Genomic DNA, 14823 nt, shown 5'->3' with positions numbered 1-14823 from the left:
GTATATTAGGTATAATAAAATAAGTAGAAAGTGGAGAGGATGAAAAGCATTTTATTTTTTTTCATCTTCACCATCGAAACACCAGAGCCAAACCTTGGAGAAGAATCAGTCAAGGGCTTCCAACTTTAACTTATTGCCTGGTATGCTTAATCTAGCTCGTTTCTTGTAATTGTTATGTTTTTTAGATCGTTGTAACTCGATTTAGCTAACTCGTATATTTGTTTTCAAAGCTGTTAAAGTTTATAAAAGTTTCCATTGATGATATTTGAAGCTTTTGGTGTTTAAATATTAGCTTTTAAACTTAAAAATGACAAAAGCAATAAATTGTTAAGTTACGATAGTTTCGATTATAGGGAACTTCTAAAAAGTGAAATTGAACTGAATTATACCTATAATAGGATGATACCAGGCTATTGGAATTGATAAATTGTAATGAATTATTACAGATTGGGATTTGAATCAATCGGTAGATAATTGAAGAAAATGAGAAATTATGAATTAGTCCTTGACAACTTGTTGGTTATTGTTTTATCAATCAAGTTCATATATAAATTACTATGTTGTTTTATATTATGTTTGAATTGTATTGTTATATTTATTAAATTACATACATGAAAAATTTTAATAACTTATGAAATTTAAAGGGCTAAATAAAAAAATGTGAGATTTGTGATAAATACGAATAGATATATAGTATGGAATAAATTGGAAATGGTTATACAATTGGATAATGAATACAAGATGATGCTATATGATTCAATTTATATATGAAATGTTTTGGAATGTGAAAATGTGTACATAGTTACAGAGATTGAAATGACACAAATTCAATAATAGGTCATGTGGATTGAGTAAACAATTGAGATGCAAAAGGCATGCCATTATTTTTCCAAAAAGGAAAACATGATTTGTTATTAAGGGTAATTGGATGGCTTGAGATTCAACAATTGTTTCATATTCTCTAAAACTAGTGTTAGCAATCTTGATTTGAAGTTAGTGTTAGCAGCCCGAACATGTCAGCTTGTATGAACAAATAGGTTGTGTAATCAATAGTAATTCAATGGCTTGAGATCCAGCATTTGTTGCGAATTCTCTAAAGCTAGTGTTAGTGACCTACTGTCAAATGTAGTAGTCAATTCAAGTCAATTCAATACTTAAGGAGCTTGTTTTCTAAGCAATATAGCATTTTATATTACATTTTAGGTACTTAGGCCTTAGGATTAAATATTAGCAAAATAAATGTTTTTAACACATTTTATAAGTGTTATGACCCATCAAGCTGACACGGGCATTAGGTATTGCTAATATGTTTAATTGAGTGTGTAAGACAAAGAATTAAAGAACTAATTGGCATGGAAGCAAAAGATGAGTGATGCATAAGTTTCGTGATCCGTCAAAGCATGAAACGGAACCAAGGAGGCAAAATTTACATGTCATGCCGCGCCATAAAAACTGTCTAGTACGACATAGGTCAACATGATGCTCAAGAATATCAAAGCTATTTTCGTCTGCACAATCAACCTTATACAAAGACCTAGGACGTGCCAAAAACCTAAGTTGGGCTGCTAACATTTCTATAAATAAGACATTAGGGGTTTGATGTAACTAAGTCATCCTAGACGCACTAAAAAACCATAGTAGTTTAGGAGTACGAGTAGATTAATTTTCTTTTGCCTTTTCATAAACTAGTTATTTTTCCTTTTGGATTCGGTTTCAATCCATGAGTTTATTTATTTTATTGAAGTATTGCAATTTATCTTTTCTTTGCATTCGATTTATTTCTTTATTCAATCAATCGATTTGCTACTCTGTGCTCTATTTGATATCAAATGCACGATTATCCAAATCTTGTTTCTCTTCCAAATCAATTGTGTTCTTCATATGATTTATTCAATTGGACTTGAGATTATGAAGAGAAGATTAACAAGTGGATGGGGATATGTGATCGCGTGATTTTATGATAGGTTTTAAATATTTATAATTACTCATTCTTAGACTAACTATTATTGTGATTTGGCAAGTGTACCTATCGAACAGTAGTATAGTTTTAGCAAGATCGAATTGTCGAACCCAAAGGAACTAAAAGTACTAGTAATGACTATCTTTTTATTATCTAACCTAAGAATAAAGAGGTTTTGTTTTAATTAACTAATTATCTAAACTAAGAACGCGCTGGGGAATTGCTTTTGGGAAAAATCAATTGACTTAAGACAATACCTAAGGAAAAATTCACCTAGACTTTACTTGTTATTCTGGCTCCGAATTGGATGATTTATTCATTCAACTTGTTCCGTAGATATCCCTAAGTTATGTTATTATCTCTGTTCAAGACTAATAACGTCTAATCCCTAGATTGAATAACCGAGACTTTTCTCTAATTAACACTCTAGGGTTACATTAACTCAATCTATGGATTCCCTTATTAGGTTTCACCCTAATCTGGCGAAATCTTGTCACCCTATGTCTAGGCGTGCAATCAACTCTGCTTAATTACAACAAATGTACTCTTAGGCAGGGTCTATTCCTCCTCTGAATAAGAGCATGTCTTGAATCAGTATCCTGAGATATCAAAACAAGAATTAATAACACATATTAAGAACAAGTTAAATATTTATCATATGATTCAAAAAATAATAAGAAGATTCGTCTTAGGTTTCATTCCCCTTAAGTATTTAGGGGTTTTAGTTCATAACTAAATAAGAAAACATCTCAGAAGAATAAAGAATACAAAACATAAAGAAAACCCAAAACTCCTGAAGGGAAATTGAGAAGAGATCTTCAATTTTGATGATGAATCCGGCTTCTAAGATGGGTCAATCGGCTTCTGAGATAGGTCAATCGGCTTCTTTGGAGTAATTCCTTACTCCCCCTTCTCCGCCTCCATTTTCCTCCTCCTCTAGGGTGTATTTATAGGCTTTGGAATACTTAGAAACCCTCAAAATTGGCCTTTTTTCGAATTGGACTCAACTTGGGCTCATTAGAAACACGCCTGTGGCACACGCCATTGTTCGATTACTTCAGGCCGTGTTTGATCCTGCCAAATTGACACGGCCGTGTGGTCTGTTCGTGTGAGGAGGTCCAGGCCGTGATGATTTCGTACTTTGGCCCATTTTCTCCGTTTTTGGCTTGTTTCTCGTTCCTTTCGCTCTCCTATGCTCTCCTAAGTACAAAACATGAAATTAAAGCATTAGGAGCATCGAATTCACCAATTCTAATGAGAAATCATCCATAAAATGCATTAAACATGGGGTAAAAATATGTATATTTTACGGTTTATCAATATGATTAACAAAAGATTGAGGTTTTCCCGAGAGTGTTCATTGGTATAGATTACATGTTCTTAAACCCTAGGCTTGACAATCCTAGAAAGTTATCATAGGCTATATGAGGTCAAGAGATGAGCGAGGTTGAAAGATAAGCGAGTATCAACCAACCGATCAGTTAATTAGAGGTCAGGAGGTAATAATTGGTTAATAAGTAGTTAATCCATCCTAAAATTCTAATCTGAAGTTAATTACAAACCTTAAAGCTTATTTCTACTGATAGAAAACTTTTTAAATGTAAGCTTGGCTTTAAAAAACTCTTCTTTTATTTTAGTCATGTTGTTTAATTCTTCTACAATAAGTGTTTTCTTTAGTAGCCACATGTTTGATCAAAGTAGCATTTCCATATTTCATGTCACTCCCCAAATTCGATGGATTCAAGAAGAAGGCGTATAAATGTGAAAATTACTTATTTTGGCACTATATAGTAGCATAACCTGCCATTTTACAAGCTTCTAGAAAATTAAAGTTTGGTGCATAAAGTATCTGCACGTGAAAGTATCTAAGGATTTCATCAAAGGGTATTATTCAACTAAACAAAGAATACGACAAGAAAAGAACACGCCTTATGAGAGTTATTGCCAAAGGTATGGTATGCCCGATTTGCTTAAATACTATGCAAGGCGGGTTCTATACCGTGATTGGTTGAGAGTTAACAAATGGATTAATTGGTCCAAAAAAATTAACATGGGATTCTCTTTTATATTTCTTCCTATTCTTGTAAGTCATTTAAAGGACAATTTATGTATACATTCGAAACTTGTCAAGATCCACAAAGAGGAATTGAGTATATATATTGTAAGAAGGGAACAGGGAAATGGTTTTTTTTCTTTCTACTCCACCTTTTGGTTTTTCTTCTTAAACTTAAACATTCATTTCTTCTTTCTTAACTTGAAAGTTACGATTTTTAGGTTAATCGGTGGATGTTTCAACCTCTTGTTGTTGCTGCTGGTTCGGAAAGGATGATTGGATTTGGAACTCCGAACTACAGTAAATGTGAGTTTCAGGTGAGTCTATATCCTAACTCATGTATGTTAGTTTACAATAGAAATTCATATGTAAATGTCATCCTTGATAACTAGTGAGTATATGTGTGTAAAGTATTGTAAAGATGTTGCATGTCCACAAATGAGATATATGAGTTACTGCATGAATAAGATGATGTGCGGTATATATGCATATGAAATCAGGTATGGAAGAGTATGAATTTGTCAGGAGTGTGAATGAATCTAGGTAAGTGTTTTCTGTGTTAAACCAGTAACACACCATTTGTGATGCCTCCGGTAGGGCAGGTACATTGCTAATCGGATTGATAGATCACTATATGTAAATCTGTGTAAGACCATGTGGTAGAGACCTATGGCATCATATGACAATGAGAATACTCATGGTGTTGCCTCTGGTAAGATGTACAATGGATTGGCAGAGCATGACATAAAAATATTTACAAGACCATGTGAGAGAAATCTGTGGCACCCTTTAAGATAGTCCGTCGGGACAATAAACACGTAATTTTCTATAAAGCCTTGGTGGAGTATTTGGTAAAGCCTGTGTGGTGTATTCTGTAAAGCCTTTGTGGAGTATTCTGTGATGACTGTGTGGCGTATTCTGTAACACCCTTAAGGTAAGATCTAGATAACTGCCTTTGTGGTGAAATCAGGATAAGTTTAGAGACTTCTTCACTAGATAACTTTGTGATATAGATATGAATAAGTTTGAAAACATCTCTGTTTAGATAGCCTTGTGATGAAATTGAATATAACTTAAAAACATTTCCTGAAAGAGTTCTCAACAGTGTTTCTGAAGGCTAAATCTGCCGTAGTAGTTTGTGAGTACAAGTAATTTGGCGTATTCATAATTATGAGTAGTCTAAGAGTTTTTTAGATTTGAATTTATTTATGTTATGTAAGGAAGTAATCTGAATTATCCAATATTAGCCAAATCTGAGTGTTTCATGCTATATATAAAAAGGTTATTTGAAGTATAAGTTATCCGTCAAATCAGAGCGTTCTCATGATATGTAACATAGTTGTCTGGGATTCCATAGGATGACTTAAAAGATTTCATCCACCAGAATAAGTTGTGATTTGGGTTGATTTAAGATATGATCTGACTGGTAATTTGATCATTGCTATTTTAGTATGAGAATCTGCCAAAAGTAGGATATGTATGAAGTTCATCTTAAAAGATTAGTTAGTATTAGTATCCACTAATATCTTTCTGAGAAGTGATTTGTTTTTCGAAAAGGAATGAGATTTGTATTGAATGGTGAAGTCTGGAATCTACTCAATGAGTGAAATGTGTTTAGAACGGTTGTATAGAAGTTGGCGTATATGTATACACTAGATATTAAGAAAGTATCCGCCAAAGACAGAAAGGAAATCTAGAATCTTCAAGATGAGAAATTAAACAACAAATGCTTCAAGGTAATCTGGGTTAAAACCTACTAAATTCATTTAAACTTACAATTGTTTGCTTATGTTTCAAGTTCTGCTTTAAAAATGGATACACCAGGAAGGACCAAGCTAGGATTGCGCTAAGGTAGCAGTTCGAGTTGCGTCATTATGCATACATACGGTTGTTGGAAAATCAGATTTGAAAAATGCAGCGGAAAATGAATTTAAGAAAAACTAGAGTTTTAAAATATTTTTTCAAAACTAGAACTTGGTTGTGATATCTAAAATAATAAACACTTAATCAAAATTGTACCTTTGATTCGTCTAAGATGAACACTTCAATTGAGTAGTCTTCTCCGCTATCATCAAGCTCACATTTGCGGAGTGTGGGCTCGCTTTGAATAAAAAAATCACAAAGATTACTAGTGGGGATAATTTTGCAATTTTTCTAAACTTTTGGGCCAAGTTATAAATAAGAAAAATATCTCTAGAAATTTTGTAAAATAGTTTCTTCAATGAATTTTCTCTTTACAACTTTTTTTTGAATTCACGTTTGTGTAAATAATGACTCAATCCTCTTTTTATATAGGGAGAGTTTAGAGAGTTCAACTATGATTAAACTTAATCACTTTAATATTAAATTAATATAAGCTTATCAAGATAAATATTAGATTAAATTTAATATTAAATCTTATTAAATTAATAGAATGTTTATCTTGTAGATAGAATGTTTATCTTGTAGATAAACATTAAATTTAATATTAAGATAATCACTCTAATATTAAATTAATAAAATACTATTAAGAGAAGTATTAAATTAAATTTAATATTAAATCTATTAAAATAATATTATTTTTGGAATAGTTAATCTGAAATAAAATTCTCTAGTAGAGCCCCAGTAGGAGTGTAATTATTTCACTCCTCAACAACCAAAGAACCACCACCATAGACCATTTGTCAACCACCGGAATGTCGTCGTTGCAGCCGTCGGCACCCCGAGCTAGTTCGATTTCTAGCGGTTTAATTCGGGTTAGTGATGGCCTGAATGATCTGGTCCAGCCACTGGTTGGACCATTTGCCCAGTTTCACATACAAGTCCTGGTTCGACCAATTTTTGGGTCTTAGGGCCAGTTCTGCATTGCTTTTCAAAAGCACTTCTAACTCCAAAAGCACTTCTGGAAGAAAAACTGTGCAGAACAAGCTGCTTTTGGCTGAAGTTTTTAGCTTTTCAGAAGTGCTTTTAAAAAGCACTTCTGAAAAGTAGAAGCTAAAATTTTTAGCTTTTCCTCTCCCAAAAGCACTTTTAGTGCTTAATTACTTTTTCACCCCTCCAATAACATAGTACTTTCCCTTTTTTTCTTGGTACTTAATTATAAATGTGTTAAAATCATTAATTAAAAATAAAAAATATTTTTAAAATGCTAATTAAAAATATTTAATACTTATATTTAAATATTTAAAATATATTTTATATATTCTAATTAAATTTTATAAGTAATTAATATTTATTGCTTAAAAATATTTAAAATTTATATTTTATATATTAAAATATTAACAAGAAGTTATAATAATTTTTTTTTATATTCTTATTAAAATATAATAATATTAACTAATTTAAATATTATTTAAATGTATATTTGTTACTTGATAATCACATGTCTAAAATAGACATTTTATTTCTCAAAAGCATTTTTTGACAGCAATGCTAAACACTCAAATTTTAAACCAAACTTTTCAAAAGCACTTCCCAAAAGCACTTTTCTACAGCACTTTTCAAAAGCATTGCCAAACTAGCCTTTAGTCTCGGTTTTGGGCTCCTGACCAAATTGAGCCAATTGTCTAACTTGAAAATTAATTTCCAAAAATGTCATATTAATTTTAATTAATTTTATTAATTTAATTTTACTTTATCAAAATTAATTTTCCCAAAAATCACTTAGATTTTCCAAACTAATTTTTCAAGAAAATTCTTTAATCAAATTCACTAGGTTGAACAATTCTTACAACCACCTAATTTAATTCCACATTGAATAAATCGACTCAATTAAATTATTTCCAAAGTTGTAGAATTTTCTTCTGATTCAAATGCAGTCTGATCAAGCTTTTGTTGAGCTAGCAGAGGGACAAATCGGACATATACAATTAGGCTCTAGTAATTGCAATTATGTCTAAAAGCATTGTTCCAATAATTCGTAATTACTTAATCATGGGGTCAGTCCACAAGAAGTACTATGATTGAAAACTCATTATTGTATACTCTTTACGAAAGAAATTCATCTAACTGCTTTGTCTAATGACCTTGTCATGTGTGTGTTACCTTCATATAATATCCTTAATTTCTTTGAGTTAAATCCGTTCACTCAATACAATCCTATTTTATCTCATTGTCAGAATTGTGTCTTCTTAATGATTAATATGATCATTGTAAACAAATGAATGTGATAAATTACTCATTCGAGTACAAGCAACCTGTGGCCATGTTCTATATTTATCAATCCACACAATGCCAATAAGAGGATACCGTTAGCTCTTTCATTGAACTATAAATTCCAGTGTTGCTAGTAAAACCATGTCATATACAAGTCATGTATGGCACATTCTAATTGAATAAAACCACAAACTTGACATTCATAACCTTATTTTTATCCTTTTTAAGTTCCTCTTTAATCACAATTCCCTTTAAGTTGTTCTTGGGAGCATTAGCACTAACTTTAAACCTTTTAAATCTCCTTGCTTGTTTTTTGAAAGCCTTATTGAAATTCTAAGTGAGTAAGACTATTTGCTCCTAAAGGTCTTTTATGTTAACATTCTGGGAAGTGGGCATTCCTTTGTTGACTTGAAAAGAAATGTTTTTATCAACCTTTCCCTTGTTACATTTTCCTTCGTCCATGTAACAACCCGTTTTTCAGTGGTGTCAAAACAATAATTTCGGGACCACAAATTTCGATGTGTTAGTTTGTAAATATTAATTATTTAAATATTTACAAGGTCATTATGGTTGTATTAAAATTTGGTTAAGAAATTTCATCGTTTAGATAGTTAATTAATTTTAAAAAGGACTAAATCGTAAAAGATGGAAAGGTTGCTTAATATTGATTTTCTTAACATAATGGCTTAAATATTTAAAGTAGGAGGATTTATGTTATAATTAGACCATAACAATTTAATTTAGATGGTTATGGGGTTGTAAATATTGAGTTTTGTATGATTTTAATCAAGGGCAATTAGGTAAATAGTCAATTAGAAAACAATGCTATCATATTTCTTCTTGGTCCTTTTTCGAAATTGGAGAAAAAAAATAGCTATGCTTTGTTTTAAAACTTGCTTACATATGAAGATATATCCCAATCTCACTAAAACAACAATAAAATAAGTTTAATATATTATAATAATAGAAACTATAAAAATAGACTCTTAATAACTCAACAACCAGAATCATGATCCAATCCAAAGTCCATGATTCAAGGGATTGTCTTGGGTAATTTCGAATCAATTCAATCAGCAATATAAGATTCCCATATAATATGATCTTTTATAATGGGTTAAATATCAACCTTATAATCAACATAGCCTAAAAAATTTGTTTAATAAAATGCCAACACTTTAAATATGAAATTCGTCTCTATATAAATTTGGTGGTTAGGAGAGTAGGCATTCCATCTAGCACCAAATTGTCAGTTTTATATTTTCCAACACTTCTAAAAGTAAAAACTAAAAAAAAATATATGTTAAAACTGAAAAAAAAAAGAAGAAGAAAAACAGTGAAAGATATAACTTTTGTAAAAACTTTAAAAACCTCATAATCAATATTTTATAACAGCCACTTTTACAACATCAATTTTTCTTTAAAATTTTCATTTTAAATTATTCAACATAAGATCAGACGTGTAATTTAATGATTAAATTAATCACTTCAGTAATAACGTGAATGACTATATTATAACATTTGATATTTGATAGTTAAATGACAAAAATAAAAAACTTAGCCTTAATTTAATGAATATTGTTGTAGTTGATTTATATAGGATATATTGGCCATAGCAGCATAAATTAAGGAAATCAATGATATGATAATAAGCAAATTGGTTGGATTCTTTGATAAAACAGTCCAAATTTAAGTTGCTTGTCTCCGTCCTAATCAATTATATGGGTACAACAACATCCTATGCCATATCACTTTTGGGGTCAATGTCACCATATTATTTTACTTTTCAAATACCCAGAAATTATATTCCTTTTTTCCTAACGATGAAGCATTATTACTGAAAATAAAATAAAAAATTATTAATATAAAAAAAATCTAATGTTTCGTAAAAGATATTTTGATGGAAGTCGTTTAATTGCTGAAGAAATAGAGAAGGCGTGAATGACTCCACAATTGGGGCGCCTATCCTATCATCTAATATTGAAAGTGAAATGTGGGGAGGTCAGCACCTAAATTGTTGATGCATATATATATATATATTCCCCAACTTCCATTGGGTCCTACACTTTTACAACTTCAATCCAAACACATATATCTTTTGTGGTCTTCAAAGTTTTTCTCAAGGGTGCCAAACCTTTTTTTTTTCTCTATTTTCCAAATATTATCTAAAACAAAACACTTCTATTGGTAATATTATTAGGAAAATTACTTAAAATTTATTTTTTTAAAATAATAATAAATATTAATCTAATTAATGTTATTTTTATATTAAATATTTAACTAAACCAAATAAAAATAAAAATATTGTGAAAGTTTTATTTATAACTCAATTATTAAATTTTTTATGAATATAATTTTAACATTAGTTTTTATCAGTATAATAAAATTTAGTAAAATATTATACACTAAAAAAACTTTCCCATTATCATAGATTGCATAATGAAATTAAAATTATATAAAAAAAACATAAAACTTTAATTGAATAATAAATTTAAAATTAAATTAATTTTTTAAATTTAATTATATATATTATTTTTTAAAAATTAAATAATATATCTTATTTTAAATATAATTTTTTTTAGAATTACTGTGATTGAGGTATAACAACAACTCTTATTAATGGTATTGATTGAGGTTAAGGTTTGGACTTTATAGAGTTGAAAGTTAACCTGCGTGGCCAATCCAAAATCACCCAAAGTTTGGCGATCAATTTCAAGTTTAACGTGCCAACTCACTCTCCCCTTAAAAGGTTGTGCAACTGTCTGAATTATTTACAAAAGCTCCTATCTTCGTGGGCTGGGCTGCTCTTTCTCTTTGCTCTACCTATCAAATCGCATCCACATGCTTCTCCGCTGTACTGTTATCACCCCCATTTTATCGTATTTTAATTGTTTATTAATTTATTTTTCCAACTAGGGGAATACACTGAATTTACCAAGTTTCACATTGGGTTACTACCATTAATCTTCTTTTTTTCTTTATAAGCCTACTGTCTCTCGCCTTTCTTCTCCCCCACACATTCAAAATCCTATTCCTTTTCTCCTTTTTCTTTTTCTCAGACAAGATGGGTTCTCAGGGATCGGTTATGGCTATGCTTTTGCTGATGATGTTCACTTTATCATCAGCTTCCGACATGTCCATTATATCCTACGATGAAGCCCATCCCGACAAGTCAACGTCTAGTTGGAGAACAGACGACGAAGTTATGGCCATGTACGAGGAGTGGCTTGTAAAGCATGGAAAAACATACAACGGTTTGGGTGAGAAAGAGAGGAGGCTCCAGATTTTTAAGGATAACCTTAGGTTCATCGATGAACATAACGCCGATGAGAGTCACAGTTTTAAGGTTGGTTTGAACCGCTTTGCTGATCTTACCAACGAGGAGTACCGAGCCATCTACTTGGGAATCAAGAAACCCAACCGGAAAGTTTCCAAGGCCAGTGACCGATACGCCCCGCTTCTCGGCCAAAAGTTGCCCGATTCCGTTGATTGGAGGGAAAAAGGGGCTGTCGCTGAAGTCAAAGATCAAGGAAGTTGCGGTAAGTTTCTCTCTCAATTTTCTTTTATGGATGCTTCTCTTGTCTGTCTGAAAACTAGCATTTTAACTTATACTTTCAGATGATTTTGTTTTGTTTCTGTCAAATGAATCTATCCATGTCTTCTGCCGCCAGATAGACTGTAATTATTTTGAGCCAACTGTAAAACCTGGAGAGAAAGAACAAAAAAAAAATTAAACAAATAACTTAGTTCCGATGTTTCAGGGAAGGTTCCTGTATCTGTCCTTATCTTAGAAACCTTTGCTTTGTGGGTTCTGTTTGGTTATTCAGATTTTGAGGTGGAGTATTGGATATATGTAGGTTTCTTATATAAGGTAAAAGTAAGTAACTTAAAAATTGATTTCGGTCTCATAAGTTAAAAATTGATTTCGGTCTAATAAGTGACTCACTGTATTATTATTCGTTCAGTGGTATTAGTTTTTAATAGGATAAAATATTTAACAAAAAAAGATTGATTTATTTTTTGATTTAATATATATAGATTAATTTACTTATTTTTTGAGTTAATTAGGTTAAAATATATAAATATATAAATATATTTGTCGACTTCAGAAGTACAGTTTTATCATCCGATTTTGTCCGAAATTTTGATGGATTTATAGAGTGGGAGCATTTTGAACAGATGCAACGGTTCGCGGAAAGTTAGACCCGACCCATGAACTATGACCTATAGTAGTATTGTGTCGGATATAAGGATGCTTCCGCAGCCCTGCAGTTAGTGGAAGTGTTAGTGCTTGAGGTGGCTGCTTTCTGTGGGGTAAGGAGTAAGGTTCCTTGCACGAAAGTTCAGGGGCTTACTCCACTGTAAAAGTTGAACCATATAAGATATAGACAGCTTAATGAATTGATAGATTCCAATGTTTTTATATAATATATTAAATAGTTATTACATGTTTGTAATAAGATGATTTTACTGAGAATTTAATGTTAAATACAGGGAGTTGCTGGGCTTTCTCGACTATTGCTGCTGTGGAAGGGATAAACCAGATTGTTACAGGCGAACTCCTTTCACTATCTGAGCAGGAGTTGGTGGATTGTGATACATCTTACAATGAAGGTTGCAATGGGGGTCTCATGGATTATGCCTTTGAATTCATCATCAAAAATGGTGGCATTGACACCGAAGAAGATTACCCTTACGCCGCTCGTGACGGTACATGTGACCCTTACCGGGTAGGTTTCATATTTTTTTTAGAGTTGGGAAAGGAACAAAGATAGAATTTCAATTTCCTTGCTGAATCTTGGTGTTTTTAATCACCTTGCAGAAAAATGCTAAAGTTGTTTCGATCAATGATTATGAGGATGTTCCGGTAAATGACGAGAAAGCATTGAAAAAGGCAGTCGCGAATCAACCGGTGAGCGTTGCCATTGAGGCAGGAGGAAGGAGTTTCCAGTTATATCAATCAGTAAGATTCTGCATCCATCAAAATTACTAGTTTCTGCAAGAACACAACTGGCTTATCAAAGTCCGAGCACTGTCCGATAAATGACATTTTTACGATTTTTTCCAGGGTATATTTGATGGAAAATGTGGAACACAACTAGACCACGGTGTCACTGCTGTTGGATATGGCACAGAGAAAGGTAAAGACTATTGGATTGTAAAGAACTCATGGGGAAGCAGCTGGGGAGAAGCAGGCTATATCAGGATGGCAAGGAATGTGGCCAATACCGTAACTGGCAAATGTGGGATCGCGATGGAAGCCTCTTATCCGATCAAAACAGGTGAAAATCCCCCCAATCCCGGACCGTCTCCACCATCTCCTATAAAGCCTCCGACCGTGTGCGATAGTTATTATTCCTGTCCCGAGAGCAATACCTGCTGCTGCATATACGAGTACTATAACTACTGCTTTGCTTGGGGATGCTGCCCACTCGAGGCTGCCACTTGCTGCGAAGATCGCTACAGCTGCTGCCCTCATGACTACCCTGTCTGCAACATACATGAAGGCACCTGCTTGATGGTACGCTTAAGTCCAAAGTCATCAATCCTTTCATTCTATTTGTTTCAATTGAAGTTTTAAACAGTTGTTTTTTTGGCAGAGCAAGGGCAATCCTTTGGCAGTGAAGGCACTGAAGCGCACTCCAGCTAAACCGTTCTGGGCACATTGAAAGCCTGGGATTGTAATGCAGTAGATGATGGGTTACAAGGGAGAAGATGAAAGCTTGACAGTGCTTAGCAATCTCCTTGGGTCTAATATCAGTAGATGGATGGTGACAATTATGTATATAGTATCCTATTTATAACCCATGGTGTATTTGGGAAATGGATAGAATATTTCCAATTTCTGTATATCATGTCATCATTTAGCAATGACTTTGAAAAAATTCTATTCCTGCTTTAAAAGTTGCTTCATAATCAATTATGTATTTGATTCTGTTTGCAAGTAAGAAATCCTATAACACAACATCAGCAGGAGCTTCATAGTTGAACAAACACTGATTTGAACCAAAAGGGTCCACTTTCCCCCGAAATCAAAGGGGGGTACTTGTGGTTATTGCCCTTTTGACATAAAGCAAAAAGATGCCCCCATTTTCCTCCCTGCCTGGAATAAGCTCTTTCTTCCCCAACTGTTGGATATTACTCATTAGGTACATACATTTCCATGTATCTGAATTTCTGCAGCTCTAACTGGAACCTATCCCCCTATAAACATCTCTGACACTAATGTCTTCCGGGAAAGAACTCATGCCTTGAGCCACAATGGCATAAATTCATTGCATTTCAGTACATTAATATCTCCCCTCCCCTTTTTTAATCAAACAATTTTTAACTAACATAGTGAAACCTTGGTTTCTTATAATCTCTTTACAACTCTGCATTTCTACAACTAATGACTATGTTTATTTTTATTTAAAAATCTATTCTTTTCCGTTTTACTAATTTTTAATTATTTATGAACTACTTAAACATATTATATAAACTATCACTTTGGTTTGAAAAAGGCATAATGATAGATTTAGCCCTTAATATTGATATTTTTTTGCCAATTTGGCTCTTATTTTTTATTGAGTTAAATTTGACCATTAAGCTTTCAAAAAGTGTCATTTTGATTTTTTTTTAATGGAAATATTGTCTAAAACATAAATTTTTTTAACGATGTTAGTGTGGCAACTTGCAT

The 14823-nt window shown here is 32.3% G+C and overlaps 1 protein-coding gene across 1 annotated transcript; it reads left to right on the top strand.

Annotated features, from left to right (window-relative positions):
* The first annotated feature begins 10823 nt into the window (after positions 1–10823).
* LOC107918076 (cysteine proteinase RD21A) lies at positions 10824–14048 on the top strand. Its single transcript, XM_016847580.2, has 5 exons — positions 10824–11683; positions 12639–12874; positions 12967–13107; positions 13213–13665; positions 13745–14048. The coding sequence occupies exons 1-5, from the start codon at positions 11209–11211 to the stop codon at positions 13811–13813; spliced, it is 1374 nt and encodes a 457-aa protein (XP_016703069.1). The 5' UTR covers positions 10824–11208; the 3' UTR covers positions 13814–14048.
* The last annotated feature ends 775 nt before the right edge of the window (positions 14049–14823 follow it).

This window comes from Gossypium hirsutum, chromosome A01 (assembly GCF_007990345.1).
Source record: "Gossypium hirsutum isolate 1008001.06 chromosome A01, Gossypium_hirsutum_v2.1, whole genome shotgun sequence".
Taxonomy (NCBI): Eukaryota; Viridiplantae; Streptophyta; class Magnoliopsida; order Malvales; family Malvaceae; genus Gossypium; species Gossypium hirsutum.
Note: the sequence above shows the minus strand (reverse complement) of the source record. Positions and strands in the feature narration are given on the sequence as shown.

Bases quoted from the DNA above. Each gene is read 5' to 3' on its own strand.
- LOC107918076 (XM_016847580.2), top strand. From the start codon at position 11,209: ATGGGTTCTCAGGGATCGGTTATGGCTATGCTTTTGCTGATGATGTTC. The intron at 12,875-12,966 runs GTAGGTTTCATA...ATCACCTTGCAG, and splicing joins GTACATGTGACCCTTACCGG to AAAAATGCTAAAGTTGTTTC. The intron at 13,108-13,212 runs GTAAGATTCTGC...GATTTTTTCCAG, and splicing joins GTTTCCAGTTATATCAATCA to GGTATATTTGATGGAAAATG.